Source organism: Camelina sativa, chromosome 9 (genome assembly GCF_030686135.1).
Source record: "Camelina sativa cultivar CO46 ecotype springtype chromosome 9, ASM3068613v1".
NCBI lineage: Eukaryota > Viridiplantae > Streptophyta > Magnoliopsida > Brassicales > Brassicaceae > Camelina > Camelina sativa.
This window is the reverse complement of record NC_141888.1, coordinates 20,301,966-20,318,783: the sequence shown is the minus strand read 5'-3', so window position 1 is coordinate 20,318,783 and position 16,818 is coordinate 20,301,966. Positions and strand designations below refer to the sequence as shown.

The window sequence follows — 16,818 nt, the reverse complement described above, 5'->3', positions numbered from 1 at the left end:
GAACAGAAGACTAAGCAAACAATTTCTATCATAACACATAAATATAAACTCACTATGGAATCACAAAGTAGGCTCGAAGAGGATGCTCTAGGACTCCATGCCACACACAATTGACTAACTCACATAATCAATCAAAGCATGCAAATCCCAAATATCTACATCACAAAGCCTAGTGAACCCAAACCTAGAACCGTAAGGGCTCTCATACCAAACTGAAACGACCTGACCTTCTTTTTAAAAAATAAAAAATAAATAATAAATAAACTACAACTAGTGGTCCCATATCCAGTAGCCACCTAACCACAAGCACAATCAACAGCGGAATAACAAATACCAATATCCAATAATAAACCAATATTCCAAACATAACCAATAATCAATAACCAAACAACATGAATCATAGAACCAGCAACCTAGCAATGTTTCTAATTACTCAGCTCTAGCAACCAAGAAATACCAGACAACAACCAATCGAGTCCCTAGAACATCCTCCTCTTCATTGCCTTGATTCCACGATCACACTTTGCCTTTACCTGCACCACAAACACAAATTGCAATGCATGAGTATTTTATAAACACTCAGTAAGGCAATCCTCCCATCTATTGGGCTATACACACAAGCAATAGAGTCATCTCTAACCATCAAACAACAATCAACAAACAACAATTAACCAAACCAGGACTCTGCATCGACCGACACCAACATGCATCGACCGACACCACATGGGGATGCATCGACCGACACAGGGTTGCATTGATCGATGCTCGATGCACTTGCATCGACCGACACTCTCACTGCATCGACTGACGCATGCTCGATATAACACGAAAAACCCTAGAGTTTTACGCGCCGTCCTCGCACTTGCATCGACCAACGCAAGATATGCATCGACCGATGCCATGCCGAGCATCGTGTTTTCCCTGAAGCTTCTCGCCGGATCTTCGTTCCTACAACCACAAAACTCGATCCCAAGCCACAAGAAAGCTTCCTAACGTCCCAATTATCAATCTAACAAGTCTAACAACACACAACAAGCAAATTAGAGAGTTCTCTAGCTTAGATAAGCCATGGTCCTGCACTTACCTTTGCCAAGACGAAACTGAACCTCCAACAACCAATAGAACACTCCTAGCAAGCTCGTACAACGTTCTAAGCCTCAGATCTCATCAGGAAACGCCATAAATCCACAGAAAATCTCCAAGAACTTTTTCTCTCTTATGTTTTCTCTCAAAAACGGCCAAAGGTCGACTAATGAGACAAAAGAAACGATTAAGGGTTTTTCCTTCTCCCTTTGCCCAAAACGCAGCGTTTAACTTAAGTCAAAACGCAGAAAACTGAACCTGCATCGACCGATGCACCTTCTGCATCGACTGATGCAATCCCCAAATCGGGATTTCGGTTCACGGATGTTACAAAAAATAAATCAAAAAAATCAACAGAAATAATCTATTTGCAAAAAAGTTATTTGCAAAACTAGAATTTGCTAGATATAACCCTAAATTTTTTGGAAAACCCCTTTTAACGTTTTATTGGAGAATACATGAGAATAGTATAACATGCTCTAAACGAATTTGTTTTAATTAATGGGCTTAGATTGTTTGAAGATCGACGATAATCTAAAATTAATAGGCTTCTGCAGGAAAAAGCATGATGACAATACACCTCCTTACTGGAAACCCTAAAAAGATAGGTCATTTACAGCTATAAATACAATGATATCGTTTGCTTTCACCATAACTCAAAAAAAAACAAAAAACAAAAAACTCTTTTCTCTTGAATTTATAGTTTTATAAATTTTACTAATTCTTTTATCATGTTCTCAAATTTATATTTGTATTTCGATCTTGCTGTTTTTTATGATTTATCTACTGATCTTTTTTATTTTCCTGTTCGTATAGTGGTTTCTTGGAAAGCAAGATCCACAAATCATAAAGTTTTGGTTGTTGTTGGTTCATCTTTTAAAAAAGGTATAATATTATGCTTTTTTGTTGAGGTTTTTCATTAAATTATTTTATCATGTTCTCAAATTTATATTTGTGTTCTGATTTTGCTGTTTTTTATGATTCACCGACTGATCCTATTTGTTTTCATGTTCGTGTAGTGGTTTCTTGTGAAACAAGATTCACAAATCATAAAGCTTTGGTTGTTGTTGGTTCACCTTTTAAAAAAGGTATAATATTGTGCTTTTTTGGTTGATGTTTTACATTATTATTATTTACCTATTTGTATGGTGGTTTCATATATAATAATATCATATTAATAACTATTTGACTTAGGTATCATGGACCAGATGAATCGATTAACAAATTTGGTTCTAATTAATATCATGTATTATTTATATAATCAGAATGCTTATATCGATTGTTTTTTCTTTTATAACTGATTAAATAATAATTTTATTTATACTTGGATTGCCATATTTGCAGGAAAACTATGATCTTTAATAGCCATGAATTTCATTTTTAGGTATGTAGAAACAAAAATGTTTTAATTTTTATCTTTAGCTTGAATTTTATTTAGATTATTTAATTATTTGAGAATTGAGAATAATTTTATGTTTTAATAATTACTAAATAGGTTATACCTAAAGAATACTACAATGAGGATGGTCCTGAGAATGATGTTATGATTCTTTCGACGACTACAAGAAATAAGTTCTCGGATTGGATTATATTCAATACACAAGCTCCTCGAGACAAAAAAAATCACTTATGCTGAAATTCCAAATCCATCTGTTTGGTGTCATAAAGAGATGATATGGAAGAGAAAACCAAGAAGAAGACAATTTTCATCACCCTATAATATTCCTATAATATTTGTTTCTTTAATGTAACAATAATCTAATTATTAATATATTGATCTTTGATCTTTTAGAATATTACACTTTTATGAGTTTTGTATAATAGAATCGTAAGTTTTTAATAAAGATTAGATTTGTGAAATAGCTCATAAAACTACCAATAATTATTTTATATTATATTAGAATTTGTGAACGTTTCTGAAAAGTGTTAAATTATTTTATAATAGATTAATACATTACACATAAATGAATTATACAATAATAGTATATATCTTCAAATTTATGTAATTCGTAAATTTAAAACGACTAATATGTAACAAAATTTTGTTATATATACCTTTATTTGTAAAAGTCATACTCGCAAAAAGATAAAAGTTACGATTTTTATAAAATTTACAAATTTGAAATGATAAAGATGAAAATAACTATTGTTTGAAAAACAAAATTTACATATCTGAAAGAATATATATATATATATATATATATATATATATATGTTATATATAATTACTTAAATGGATGATTATCTGTATGAGTATATTTATTATAAACTTAAAGTGATAAAGATGGAAATAAATATATTTTGGTTATCTTAAAAAATAAAATAGAAGATATTTATTAGATTTTACATAATCGATAAATTAGGATGTAAGTAATTATTGTTTAAATAAGTAAATTAACATATAGAAGAGATATACGCTATATATCTAGACATATCTATTATTATAAATATACAAATTCATATTATTAAATAAATTATATATATTAGGAATGTATAACAATCTCTAAGGTTATATATATAGACGTAGGTCAGAGCTTATGATTGATATCCAAATCTCAAAAATATTCCAAGGTTCTTAAAATTTTTTCTTCATTCAATATTTTTATTATGTTTGAAAATCTAAATTTGATTATAATTACGAGATTCGTTTAGTGCAGGTTATATTATGGTCATGTATTCTCCGACTGATCGTGTTTCACGAACAACCAAAGTACATATATAGCTATTTTTTTATAAATATATATAAGAAAATTTAAAAATATATTGGTGTACACAGAGGTTTACGATTATTATTCAGATCATAAATATGTCAAGTAAAATCAAAATACTTTATAATGCAGGTCTACTGTAAGTCAAGATCAGATAACAAACCTATGTTTAGCTGAGATTGAAATTATTATGCGGTCTAATGGAAGCTCTTTGTCAACTATTGTGAATATGCCTAAACCATGCGAATCTGTGATGGATAATAATGAGAATAGGCTTCTCATAGATGAGACAAACTATATGTGTGCTGACTAACGAGATGATTACGACAGGTTGTTACGTATATCAACCGATGAGCAAAAAAGTGTCTACCTAGAAATTATTGATGTTGTGAATCGAAACAAGGGAGGTATGTTTTTTGTTCAAGGATTTGGTGGTACTGGAAAAACATTCTTGTTGAGTATTCTTGGTGCTGATATTCGATCTAGGGGTGATATTTTTCTTAATGTTGCGTCAAGTGGTATAGCTGCTTTACTTATGGAAGGTGATAGGACAGCTCATTCTAGATTTGGTATACCCATCCATGTGGACGAATATACAACTTGTTCGATAGATGTTAAATCTCATCTTGCCGAGTTAATTAGAGAAGCAAAGCTCATTATATGGGATGAGGCTCCAATGATGAATAAATTTTGTTTCGAAACATTGGATAGGAGTTTCCGAGATATTATGAAGTGTGATCGGGTTTTTGGAGGTAAGGTTTTTGTTTTAGGGGGTGATTTTAGACAGATTCTACCGGTTGTGCCAGAGGCTGGTAGAGTTGGGACATTTTTAGCCTCTATAAACTCATCGTTGCTTTGGGAAAGTTGTAAAGTACTTCAGCTTACACAAAACATGAGACTTCGTAAGGATAAAAATAGTCGGGATGCAGATGCTCTCTCTACGTTTTCAAAATGGCTACTCGATATTGGGGATGGCAAAATCAACGAGCCTAACAACGGTGAGGTCGAAATAGAAATACCTGAGGATTTATTAATTACGGGATTTGACAATCCTATACAAGCAATTGTTAAAGAGATATACGGTACATCGTTTGCAACAAGGACCGATGCAAAATTCTTTTGCGAAAGAGCTATTCTTAGTCCAAGAAATGATGACGTCGATAAAATAAATCAATATATGCTCTCTCAACTTCCAGGTATATTCAGAGTTCATTTTTTGCAAACAAAATTCAATATAAACGGTTTCCTATTTTGGTTTTATCATATCCAGGGGAAGAGAGGCAATATTTGAGTTCAGATAGTATTGAGACTTCCGATACAAGTGCTTAAGACGAAATGATCTACACTCAGGAATTCTTAAACAGTATTCACGTTTCTGGATGACCTAACCATGTTCTGACGTTGAAAAAGGGAGCACCTATCATGTTGCTTAGGAATATTGATCCTGAGGAGGTTTATGCAATGGTACGAGATTGATTGTCACTCAAATGGCTAATCATGTTATTGAAGCAAGGATTGTAACAGGTAAAAAAACGTTAATGATAGAGTTCTTATTCCTAGGATGTTTGTTTCTCCACCGGATGCAAAGTTTCCTTTTCGTATGAGGCGTCGTCAGTTTCCTATTGCTCTTGTATTTGCGATTACTATTAACAAAAGCCAAGGTCAGACGTTAGAACATGTTGGATTGTTTCTACCCAAGCCTGTATTTACATATGGACAACTATACGTTGCATTCTCTAGAGTGACAAGCAGAAAAGGATTAAAGATTTTGATTACAGATGAAGAAGGGAAATGCCAAAACAAAAACCTTAATGTGGTTTTCAAAGAAGTCTTTGAAAATATATGATTTTATTTTAAGCATCTAATATCTACTATAACGTTTCATTTTATACATTTGTTATTCAATTTTCAGGGTTTCTTTTTCTTAATAATATTATGATTTTTCATATCAATATCTAAGTCTTGAGTTAAAAAAAAAACGTGAAAACATCTTCAATATGTTAACACAAATTTAATATTGGACATGCAAGAGTGACAAAACTTATTTTAAAACAGTATTTATTTATATAATATTAAAAATTTTAATAATCGGACCAAAGGTGAGGCACTTAAACGATTAAGACGCAACGTTTAATCGTGACTCTTTGTATTCTTACAAATCGAAAATCCCCTTTTCGTTTTTGATAACAGAGAAGAAACAAGAAAAACCTAATTTGAGAAAATCATGAGATTTGGTTATATTGCTGATCTTCTTCCCGGAAGAACTAATTGGTGTATCCACGCCAAGGTCTTACATTCTTGGAGTGTCAGAGAGTTCTTTACAAAAACAGTTCTGCTTCTTGTGGATGTAAAGGTTAGAGTCTTTAATTGAATGATTTTTACTTAAATTTCAAGTTCTAACAGTTATTGTATATAAGACTTCTAACACAATTGTTGTTAAACTGTGAAGGGTGACACAATTGAAGCTGCTTTTTTACCCAATACTCTCGCTAAACTCCGGAAATATATCGACGATGGTGAGTGGTACGATATTAGAAATTTCAAAGTGATCAATCCAACTCTGCAGGAGATGAATACTCATCATCCTTATCAGATTAAATTTACGGATGATACCACGATGACGATGCTCCAATCATTGAGTCCAAAGAATTACTTTCGATTCGAGGATTTGGATGACATATATCGTGGAAGAATAAATCATCCCATCTCTTTCGGTAAATGTTTCTTTAATTTATTTTATATTGTTTTGGTACAATCCGTCAGTATAATTAATTGGTATCTTTGTGTTCAAAAAACTAGAATCTTTTTAGGAATTTTGAAACTTTGTGTATTGGTCCCTCCTATAGAAAGTACAACTTAAACTTTACCAAATATAGATTAGCAACACTTTGGAAACCTAAATTCTGTCTTTTCCCCAAATTAGATGTTTGTGGGTGTATAATAGATGTGGAAGATAAAAGAAGACATGCGAGTGCCACTAATAGTAATGAAGTTGTTTTCATATTGTTGAATGGCAGGTAAAAGATATTTACTCTACCTTTAGGACATTTACATTTTAGAGTTGTCTCTGTTAAGATTTTTATTAATTTGATAAACATGTAGGAATGACACTGTGAAGTGTCGTCTCAAAGACAACTACGCTTCTCAATTCATGTCTATATGGCAATCAAACGGCTGCCATCTCATATACAAATCCGAACCTATGTTTTGTGTAATGCGGTTTATGAAGGTCAGAGAAATATGAAGGTATGTAGCATAAATTAGTTCTGATATAATCATCATAAGGTAACCAATATATTTACTTTAAATTGTAAATGTCTATAGGTGCACCATGTATTGAAAACACATTGGCCTCTTCGAAGATCTTCATAAAACCAGAGTTCAAAGGACTGGAGCATCACCAGGCTATGTAAGATGTTATTGTGTATATTAAATCAAGTTATGTATGATGTTAAAGTAAAATTTCTTAAAACACTTTATATATTTACAGGTCTGAATTTGCTGGACATTATTACATAAACCATGTGATGAAGCAACAAGGTGAAAGCTCAGGAACTCAGCTGTAAAGAATGGAGCCTTGAAGATTTTTTTTTTTGTATTTTTGAATGTCTAAAAAATTTTGAATGTTTGTACTAACCGCTACTTGAAATCCAAATATGGATTAATCTCATCTTTATTTTGTAGCTGAGATAACACATTATAATATTGATCTTTTGGAATTTGCTTACGCTTAAGAAAATTTTGAATTTACTTATTGAATTTTAATATCTATTTACTACAGTTTAATTGTTTATTTATAAGACTTAATTAATATTTTACATTGAGAATATTATGGATCTTTAGAAACTAATCCCTTCTGTATATATGCAAATACAAAAAGTTCTTGACACTCCAATAAAACATTGTAAACTTTTTTCAAAAGATAAAACACTATATTTTAAGATGTCAATTATTACATATTAAATCAAAAAAGCAGCATATCCTAAAGTATCAAATCATTTTTCTTAAGATCTTATTACCGCGCTTACGCGCGCATGGATACCTCCTTATTAACAGTAGATTTTTAAGTATATTTTTAAATTTTCAGTTCAATAACATTGGATTTTAATAAATTTTTTAAAATCTATGATTGAATAACATAGGATTGTCAAGTTGAATACATCCCCTAGGACTTTAGTGTTTTGGATTTTTTAAATTTAAAGGTTACCATATATAAAGTTTTCAAACCAAAAAAAAAAATGATAGTCAGACATCTAGTTTTCATATGATACCAAAATCCTACAATTTTACACAATTTTTTTAGCCACTCTACAATAAACAGTTAAAAGTTTTGCTTGCACAAACAAAAGGTAGAAAACGGAAACAAGAAACTAGAGTTGCATACATTAGGCTCTATAAATACTCGTCATATGTGATCTATGACTTCTTCTTCTTGACAAAAACAAAAACAATTGAGTCCATCTCAACCGCTTGGTTTTGTTAGTTAGATGCCTCAAAGTTAGAGGGATCCTTTCAATTTGGTGGGTAACTGTACGTTTAAGCATCAGCGAAGAAAAAAACTCTCGCTGTGCTTTAAGGGTTTCCCTTCAGAGGTTGAGCCTCTTCATCCGGTGGAGTTTCTTGAGCTGCCTGCGGCTTTTCTGATCTCTTCTTCACCAAGTTTTTAGCATATAGAGATCCAAACACAATTACCTGGCACCAGTGAAAAATGGGTTTAGCTTTGAGAACAAGGAGAGAACACAAGAGAGGGAACCCAAAGTAAAGAGAGGCTTAAAGGAGCTTACAGATCCAATACACTGCTCCCAGCTAAGCGGATGTGAGAACCAGATGCAGGAGAGCATGATGCTCACAAGCTTTTTGTTTTTCAGACAACGAAGAAGGAATTAGAGAGAACATATTTTGCTGAGGAATCAAAGAGTTGACACCACCAGAGTAACTAACTATTTACCTGTCTTGTAGTCATTATGGCAGCAAACGTTAGAGCACCAAATGTCCTAATAGTGTATGAAATGAAAAATTGGCTGGCTGTTGCCACCTGCAGAACACCGGTTTCATCTCTGATAAGTTTTATACTACATTTTAGTTTTCGCAGTACTAGGGCTTCTGTTTCAATAAAAACTCAACTCTAGTTTTATCTTTAACTATAGCAGCTGTGACCACTACTGCAATGCAATCATACTCTACTCTGATATATTTCTGGAACATGATAATTGTAGTGACAAAGCAAGAAGACTTACGGTGGAAAGCAAAGCAATGTCAAATAGACAATCTCTATGCCGAGAAACAAAGTCCACAGCTGGGAGTAAATTCCCTTGCAGTATAAGGCCTATATCAAGCAAGAAATTTCACATATAAGTAGCAAAAGCCATGGTTGACCTGATTTGTAAGCTTTTTTGAGGTCCACACATCGAGATTTATGCAAGGCAGATGAATTCTATATCGAAAAGCACTGATGGACTCGAGAATCATAGTCAGAGATACACAAAGCGTAAGAATGGTTCCTACTAAACTACAGGGTTTAACATCACTAACATATGATCTCAGTTGCAACTTAAATCAGAAGTTGACATATAACCAAGAGACTGGGACATGGAAAGAAACAGAACAAACTTACCAAAGTGATTAATCAGTAATGGGAAAGAATCATCACAGAAGGTGCAACATGGTCTTAGAATCGGGAAAAAAATGAGGTAAAAGAGAGAAATTAACTGTAAAGAGAAGTTCTCACCAGTGAAACTGAGAATGGATGAACAAATTGTTGTGTAGAATATCTGGTTATGTATTTCCATATTATAACCTTTGAAGAGTTTGTCTTGGAATGTGCTTGTAAAGCCATCAAACCTGTTAGCCAGTTTGCCAATACCAAAATTATGGATATACCAGAATATCTGGTTCCTATTTAAAAACTAAACAAAAAAGGAAACGGATATGTACCCAAGATAACCAACCATAAGGGATACACCCCACACAGTGTTTTCTCTTCCCTTGTTGTACGGACTAATATCATCTCCTGCCTACAGCTCAAATACATATAGAATAAAACTTCATCCCATGTAATCTTAAAGTTCCTAATGATGATTAGCTTGCTATGAACTAATGGAGATTTCTTCAAGAAGATTGGGTTATTACCGGAAAAAGAATAAACACAGAGCAACCAAGGGTAACGAGGAAAGCCACAAAATAGTCAAATCCCCTGTACCTTTTCTGCATGATGAGAGTTCCCCAAACCTGAAAGAAAACAAATAGATTAGATATAGTGGTGATGAGCTCACATCACATGTAACAAAAAAAGTTCCACCTTTTACATGAAAGTTATAAGCTTACCATTACAGGTATCATCTTGGCACATTTAGCCAAAGTTTGTACAGGGAAACTCACATACTTGAGGGCCTCATACTGACATGTTGTGGTTAAGATGTTAGTTACTGAAATGAGACAATATTTATAAACCGGAGCTACAGGATCCAAAACTTTCTTGCTCGCCTACAAACAAAACACACAAAGGATTGCAAAAAATCAAAAACCAAAGCTTATTTAAGAGAACCATTGAGATATATAACTACAACTCAAGTGTTGTTACCAGTAAAGCAGCAGCAGAAACAGCTGATGTAGTGAGCCGATTACAGAAGACAAGAAACAAAGAGTGTTTAAAGTACTCTTTTTTCAATCCATAAGGCACTCTCATGATCTTTTCCTGTAATCACAAAGCACAAATTCGAAAAACCCAGATCGTTTTCTTCAATCAATTTGAACAGAAAGAGGCGGATTCGAGTGGGGAGAGAGAAGAGAGAGAGAGAGACCTGAAGAAGACCATAGATGACGAGAGTGATCATAATACCAGAGATAGCGAAAGCAGCTTTCCATAGCTTCTTCTTCTTCTCCTTGTCCTTGGCTTCGTTTACTGAATCAAGCTCTGCCATTTCTCCATTAACGGATCTGCTTCTCTCTCTCTCTCTTTCTCTCCTTCCCCAAAAGAACAACAAAAGAACAATCAACCGAACAATTCAATCAAGTCCCGACCAAACCGAACCGAACCGAACCAAACAATTCAAGAGACTTAAAAAGACCAAAAAAAAAACACTCAGATGAAACTTTCAAGAAGAAGGCTAACAAGATCAGAACCAGAGTCACATTTTATAGACCAAGGACTCTGACTAAACTAATGGTACCCAAAAATATCCAGAAACAACAAGCTTGACAAATACCAAAATTGTCATATACTCTCTCTCTCACCACCACAATGTGATGAAGAAGATCGAAGACAACACAATCCTTTGTATATTCATTCACTAACATCTGAGCTGACAAGATGAAGATTAAGCATGTAGTGGATGCTGCAAACAAGATTGGAATCTTTTTCATGTACATTAATTAGCAAGACACAAACTTTCTGGTTTTAGACATCCCAACTTGTTAGAACATTCTTTCAGCTTCTGCAATCAGTAATAGTGATTATTTTTCTTAATAATAATTTGCTTAAGGATGTTGCTAAGAAGATTACATGATTATCATGTGTTGGATGCTGCAAACAAGATTGGAAAATTTTCATATACATTAGCAAGACACAAACTTATGGTTTTAGACATCCCAACTTGTCTTCTTTTAGCTTATGTAATCAGTAATAGTGATTCCATGAAATATGAAATTTGCTTTCTCTTGAACCAAAACATAAATTCCCTTTATCATCTCTACAGAAAGATTGACACAATAACATCTCATAGCTTTTGAAACAATCAATAAAAATACAGAGCAACAGAAACATATTTTGTCTTTAAAATAAACATCCTAATTTTGCAGATTTATCAAACCAATAATGAAATAAAGATTCCAAAGAAGTGTAGATTGTCACATAAAAATCTCAAATTCATCTTCTTCTTCCGGATCTTCTTCCGGATCTTCTTCTTCCGAATCTTCTTCTTCCGGATCTTCTTCTTCCGAATCTTCTTCTTCCGAATCGTCGTTAGGGTATTCTTCATCTATTTCAATTGCTTCTTCTCGTCCTCCTCCTATTTCTTCTTCTTCTTCTACTACTTCCTCTTCTACTTCTTCTTCCTCTTCTTCTTGTTGAAACGCCGCTACAGCATGTAGATTTGCTTCATCTGCTTCTATCTCTGCTTCTACTTCATCATACAAGAACTCATGATTGATCAAACTATCAACAGACCACCTTTTAGCAGGGTCTCTCTCCAAACACTTTGTAAGAAAGTCCTTAGCCTCTTCAGACAAGTAATCAGGGATATTGGGAGCTAGACCACTTTTAGCAATGACAGTAACCCAACTTTGCCAATCAAGATCATCATACTCTCCCCAAACCCGTTGTCCAGTCAACATCTCAAGCACAGTACAACCAAAAGCCCACACATCCGCACCATAGTCCAAAACCTTGTCCCCTATAAGCTCCGGTGACATAAACCTTGCGGTACCACTCGTGTGATTCCAGTTTTCACCATCATCAATCCGCTTTTTCTCCAACGCGTTTCCCAAACCAGAGATCTTAGCATTGTTATACCCATACTTGGCAAATAGGCTGTTCAGAGGCTTGAGTAAGATGTTCTTTGGTTTGATGTCGCGGTGAATGATCTCTTCTCCGTGTATACACTTGAGACCACGCAAGATATCGCTAGCGAATCTCTTCACATCATCAATTGGTAACCCTTCTCTGTGGCTTTTGATTTGCTTCTCTAGGGTTTGGCCAGGACAGTACTCGAGTATGGTGTTGAAGTACTTCTTCTTCTCGTTCTTCTCCTCTGTTATCTCGTGGCCGTAGCAAGACACGATGTATTGGCCTTTGAGACGGGTTAAGAACTTCTCCTCAATCATGAGATATGCTGATTCTGAGATCTCGTTAGACTTTATGGCCATCCTGGAAGGAAGATCGTCTTCGCCGTCTTCGGTCGTTCTTAAGGCTAAGTAAACAGAGGCGTTTGAGTCGCTTCCGAGACAACGAGCCACCACCCACGAATCGCTTTCTGGCTTTCTTAGGATTGAACGGTTCCTCTTTCTCGACGAATCTGCATCATCCTCTATCACGTTCGTCTCTGATCTGGTTTGTGAATACTTCCGCTTCTTGTGGGGACGGTTCGAGTCTTCGTCCCACTGACCTAATCGATCAGAAGATGTTGAATTCGACATCTTTCTTACCCTAGACGGCTAGACCTCTGTTTTGTTTTTTTCCCTCTCTGTATTTCTCTTATTCTTTCCTTTTTCTCTCTCGATTCCAATCCAAAACGATGAGATCGATAGGAGATAGGAGGCGATAGGTTATTTATAATGAATCTACTTGGGTCTCAAGTTTCCTTTTCTCCTTTTTTTCCTTTTTTTTTCGTCAACATTTTTTACTTTTTTCATCTGTTACTGAGAAAGTCAAAAGCAAAACCGAACCGAAGGTTTGGTGATAAATTAGACGGTTCGGTTCACGTTTCCCTTTTTCTTCGTTGACCAAAAAAAAATTGTGTCTCTTTCAAAATTGGTTTACAATGATTATTTGCACGAGTATATTGTATATGTATTATTTTTTCTATATTATAAGAACTGAAAAAGGAACAGATAGTATGGATGAGGGAAAATGGTATTCTATATATTTATATCCAAATTGTTAAAGCAAAAAAAAAAAAAAATAATCCTATGTTTTGAGTAACTCGTTAATTAAAAAAAAAAACAAAAATTTTAGGCAAATGTATTTTGCTATTCAGTCAACTTAACAATTTCACAACATTATTTATTTCATAAATCAGTAATTTTGATGTGTTATTTATTTAGTATTAAGTTTTGGTAATGAAGAAAAAATAAATAAATTCTTTAGTAAAAATTTATAGGATTAATTTTAACTTTATTATTCCTATCATCATGATGAATTTTAAGCACAGATTTTTTTGTTGATAATTAGGTTTCATACTCTCATTTCTAAGAGTAGTAACGCTCCATCACAAAGCTTTAATAGAGTAAAGATTATAATTATAATGAAAAACAAAATTAACATAAAATCATTAACATAATCAATATCATATGTAATTTATAAGAAATATATAGATGTAAAATATTTTCAATACATTTTTAACATTTATTTATTTGTATTATACATTACATTTCAAAATGATCGATTACAACAACAAAAATTGTGTTAATTCTTAGAGTATTGTATATTTTATTTTACTATTTGCTGCATACCTTTTTCCATTTACCCACTCCTCTAAATCTCCTAATTTGTTTGTTAAACTAGTATAAATTTGCAAAATCTAATATACGTACATCTCTCGTGTGCTTCAAATGCTTTGAATACAATTATATCACGAACGTAACCAAATGAAGAGTCGATTTAGTTAAAAACATGATACTCCAAGAAATTTATAACCCTAGAGCTCTGTTTTTTAATCTCTTTCTTCTTGATTCTTTTGTCTGAAGTCTGATTTTTCTAAAACGATGAGCCGGATAGGAAGCGATGAGGATATATATTTATAACGAATCTGTGTTTGGTTACTACTTGGGATTCAAGTTTACTTTTTTCTTTTTTCGTTTATTCTAAGAGCAGTAAAGCTCGATCACAAAGCATTAATAGAGTAAAGATTATAATTATAATTCATTAACAAAATAAAAATAACATTAAAATCATCAAAATAATCAAAATCATATGTAATTCATAAATATATATAGATGTAAGCTATTTTCAATACTTTTTAACATTTATTTATATTATACATTACATTTCAAAATGATACATCACAACAACAAAATTATGTTAATTCTTAGAGTATTGTTATTTTTTTTACTATTGTCCGCATGCCTTTTTCCATTTACCCACTCCTCTAAATCTCCTAATTTGTTTGTTAGACTAATGTAAATTTGCAAAATCACATATCTGTACATCTTTCGCATGCTTCAAATACTTCGAATACAGTTTCATCATGAACGTAACCCAATGAAGAGCCCAGTGAAGAGTATAAGAAGTTTAGAGTCGATTCAGTATTCCCATATAAGAAAATGAAAATTTCCATCTTGTTTAGATAATCATGTATTCATGTTGGTACGTGCACACACATAACATTCATATATTTATTTTCTTAATTTCTTTCAATAATTGTAATAGCCATAGCCATCCAATTAATATTACACCAATCACATATGTTTCAATAATAATGTATAACAGGTAACATAATTTTAATTAACTAAAAATATATATTTAGAGCCATAGCCATCCAATATTACACCAATCACAACTAATTTTAGTTAAATGCCTAACTTATTGAGTTTACATGAGTTAAAAAGACTAAAGAGCAAAGTCAATAATAATAATTGAGTTACCATATTTATCTGTTCTGGACATTAATTGAAGATTACAGTTCCTCTGTTCCTGTTGGTAAAGAATTAAATGGTTTTACATTTTTCTTTGCAGAAAGACCCTTTTACATTTTGTATACTTAATTACATAGTACACTGACTTAAATGTTAATATTCATTTTGGTTTAAAAGAAAGTTAAAAAGGCAATTTTACATCCAAAATGAGAGAGGGATGGTTCATGAGTGCACCGAGCCCCCACCTTGATTTAGGCTCCTTAGTAAAGCATCCCCTTAGAAATTCTTGTGCTTCTGCAGATAACCCACTCGGTATATTAGGAATGACATTACTGTGACCGATTAGATTGACCAAATCTTCATAAACCAGATCACCATACTCTTCCCAAACTAGTTCCCCGGTTAACATCTCCAAAACCGAACATCCAAACGCCCAAATGTCAACACTAAAGTCCACAATACCACGACTAATCAGCTCCGGAGCCATATAGCGCATAGTACCTCTCTTATGACCCGATCCATCTCCATACTCCACCGAACCTTTCTCTAGTGCTAAACCAAAGTCCCCAACCTTGGTTACATAACTGTTAAACCTAATTTGGTGATTATCAATAGGGGTCAGTAAGAGATTGTCCGGTTTAATGTCACAGTGAATAATGTTTCTGGCGTGGATATCTCTCAGACCAGCCAGAACATCTCTAGCGATCAGCTTTACATCAAACTCTATTAACCCTTTCTGAATATTCCTGAGCAAATCTCCTATACTTCCTCCAGAGCAATACTCAAGTATCAAGTTGTAATGATAATCAGCTCCTTCCCGTACAATCTCCTCGCCCCAACAGCTAATCACAAAAGGAGATTGTAAACTTCTTAAGATCCTTCCTTCGTTCATGAGAGTCGTAGCACGTGAAATGTCTGCAGTTTTGATCGCTCTCTCTTGGTTCTTGTACGTCGCTAGATAAACAGAGGCGAAACCCCCTTTCCCAAGCAACCGAGATTTGACCCAAGGGGAAGACTTTTTCACCAGTCCACCTTCGAGAGTTACTTCGTCTGTAGGTTTCTGAACGGCTACGTCGAATGATTCTTCCCTTATCACTCTACAGCTACTACTCTTCTTCAAAGCCGGTGGTTTAAATTCCCTCTTTTTCTTGTTCTTGGAACAGCGTCGTCCATCAAGAATGGTCGGAGTTAGTTTTACAGCCAAAGTAGGGTTTTGGGGAAGAGGACAGAACATTGTGGCGCTTGATGAACCGGAGGAGATCACTATGACGTTCTTCGTAGGTGAATTTTTGGGAGGCAGGGTCGAGAAATCGCTGAACTTCTTAGAATCCATCTCGCTTTCTCTGTATATGTTCTGTTAATAATTGTGAATCAGTAAACACACTCAAAACAGTCATTATAGTATCAAACAAATAACAAACGGATCAGCGTAAAAGTGTTAAGGAGATCATAAATTTCCAGGATATAATGGAAAGAAAATCTAAGTGCCCGGAGAATTGATATTTAAAACCCTTTGCGACTCATTTATTCTCAATTGAATAAATCAAAATTTCATGACAAAGTGATTGTTATCAGTTTCCAACAAAAAAAAAGTGATTGTTATCAGATTATATATATAGAAAAAAAAAAAAACCGAAACCTTTGGAGAAAATTCTTTTGAGGATTCAACAATTGAGGCGACCAAAATTGTTCAATAACCAAAATGTGTATCTCTATTAAAATTGTTTTACTTTGATCA

General features: G+C 33.6%; 5 protein-coding genes and 1 pseudogene across 5 annotated transcripts; 3 read left to right on the top strand and 3 right to left on the bottom strand.

Moving 5' to 3' along the window:
- The first annotated feature begins 3,991 nt into the window (after window positions 1-3,991).
- LOC147938381 (uncharacterized) lies at window positions 3,992-5,120 on the top strand. Its single transcript, XM_087465614.1, has 3 exons — window positions 3,992-4,014; window positions 4,122-4,987; window positions 5,062-5,120. The coding sequence occupies exons 1-3, from the start codon at window positions 3,992-3,994 to the stop codon at window positions 5,118-5,120; spliced, it is 948 nt and encodes a 315-aa protein (XP_087321740.1).
- Window positions 5,121-5,126: 6 nt separating this feature from the next.
- LOC147938380 (uncharacterized) lies at window positions 5,127-5,637 on the top strand (annotated as a pseudogene).
- A 378-nt stretch (window positions 5,638-6,015) lies between these two features.
- On the top strand, window positions 6,016-7,357 carry LOC147938379 (uncharacterized). The gene is made up of 7 exons (XM_087465613.1): window positions 6,016-6,144; window positions 6,241-6,505; window positions 6,715-6,808; window positions 6,894-6,953; window positions 7,021-7,037; window positions 7,116-7,200; window positions 7,282-7,357. Exons 1-7 carry the CDS (start codon window positions 6,016-6,018, stop codon window positions 7,355-7,357), a joined length of 726 nt encoding a protein of 241 aa, XP_087321739.1.
- A 673-nt stretch (window positions 7,358-8,030) lies between these two features.
- On the bottom strand, window positions 8,031-10,978 carry LOC104711071 (UDP-galactose/UDP-glucose transporter 5). The gene is made up of 10 exons (XM_010427742.3): window positions 10,592-10,978; window positions 10,372-10,485; window positions 10,116-10,274; window positions 9,921-10,019; window positions 9,726-9,805; window positions 9,520-9,632; window positions 9,029-9,117; window positions 8,740-8,826; window positions 8,576-8,644; window positions 8,031-8,483 (listed from the first exon to the last, which is right to left on the bottom strand). The coding sequence occupies exons 1-10, from the start codon at window positions 10,709-10,711 to the stop codon at window positions 8,364-8,366; spliced, it is 1,050 nt and encodes a 349-aa protein (XP_010426044.2). The 5' UTR covers window positions 10,712-10,978; the 3' UTR covers window positions 8,031-8,363.
- A 451-nt stretch (window positions 10,979-11,429) lies between these two features.
- On the bottom strand, window positions 11,430-13,026 carry LOC104711070 (mitogen-activated protein kinase kinase kinase 20-like). The gene has a single exon (XM_010427741.3). The coding sequence runs from the start codon at window positions 12,921-12,923 to the stop codon at window positions 11,637-11,639; it is 1,287 nt and encodes a 428-aa protein (XP_010426043.2). The 5' UTR covers window positions 12,924-13,026; the 3' UTR covers window positions 11,430-11,636.
- Window positions 13,027-15,167: 2,141 nt separating this feature from the next.
- Window positions 15,168-16,413, bottom strand: LOC104715313 (mitogen-activated protein kinase kinase kinase 20-like). The gene has a single exon (XM_010432729.2). The coding sequence runs from the start codon at window positions 16,411-16,413 to the stop codon at window positions 15,262-15,264; it is 1,152 nt and encodes a 383-aa protein (XP_010431031.2). The 3' UTR covers window positions 15,168-15,261.
- Between the last annotated feature and the right edge of the window lie 405 nt (window positions 16,414-16,818).

Coding starts and splice junctions, on each gene's coding strand:
- LOC147938381 (XM_087465614.1), top strand. CDS start 3,992: ATGGAAGCTCTTTGTCAACTATT. Junction 4,015..4,121: donor GAAGCTCTTTGTCAACTATT/GTGAATATGCCT, acceptor TGATTACGACAG/GTTGTTACGTATATCAACCG. Junction 4,988..5,061: donor TATGCTCTCTCAACTTCCAG/GTATATTCAGAG, acceptor TATCATATCCAG/GGGAAGAGAGGCAATATTTG.
- LOC147938379 (XM_087465613.1), top strand. CDS start 6,016: ATGAGATTTGGTTATATTGCTGATCTTCTTCCCGGAAGAACTAATTGG. Junction 6,145..6,240: donor TGCTTCTTGTGGATGTAAAG/GTTAGAGTCTTT, acceptor TAAACTGTGAAG/GGTGACACAATTGAAGCTGC. Junction 6,809..6,893: donor TTCATATTGTTGAATGGCAG/GTAAAAGATATT, acceptor ATAAACATGTAG/GAATGACACTGTGAAGTGTC.
- LOC104711071 (XM_010427742.3), bottom strand. CDS start 10,711: ATGGCAGAGCTTGATTCAGTAAACGAAGCCAAGGACAAGGAGAAGAAG. Junction 10,486..10,591: donor TCATCTATGGTCTTCTTCAG/GTCTCTCTCTCT, acceptor TTGTGATTACAG/GAAAAGATCATGAGAGTGCC. Junction 9,633..9,725: donor CTTATGGTTGGTTATCTTGG/GTACATATCCGT, acceptor ACTGGCTAACAG/GTTTGATGGCTTTACAAGCA.
- LOC104711070 (XM_010427741.3), bottom strand. CDS start 12,923: ATGTCGAATTCAACATCTTCTGATCGATTAGGTCAGTGGGACGAAGAC.
- LOC104715313 (XM_010432729.2), bottom strand. CDS start 16,413: ATGGATTCTAAGAAGTTCAGCGATTTCTCGACCCTGCCTCCCAAAAAT.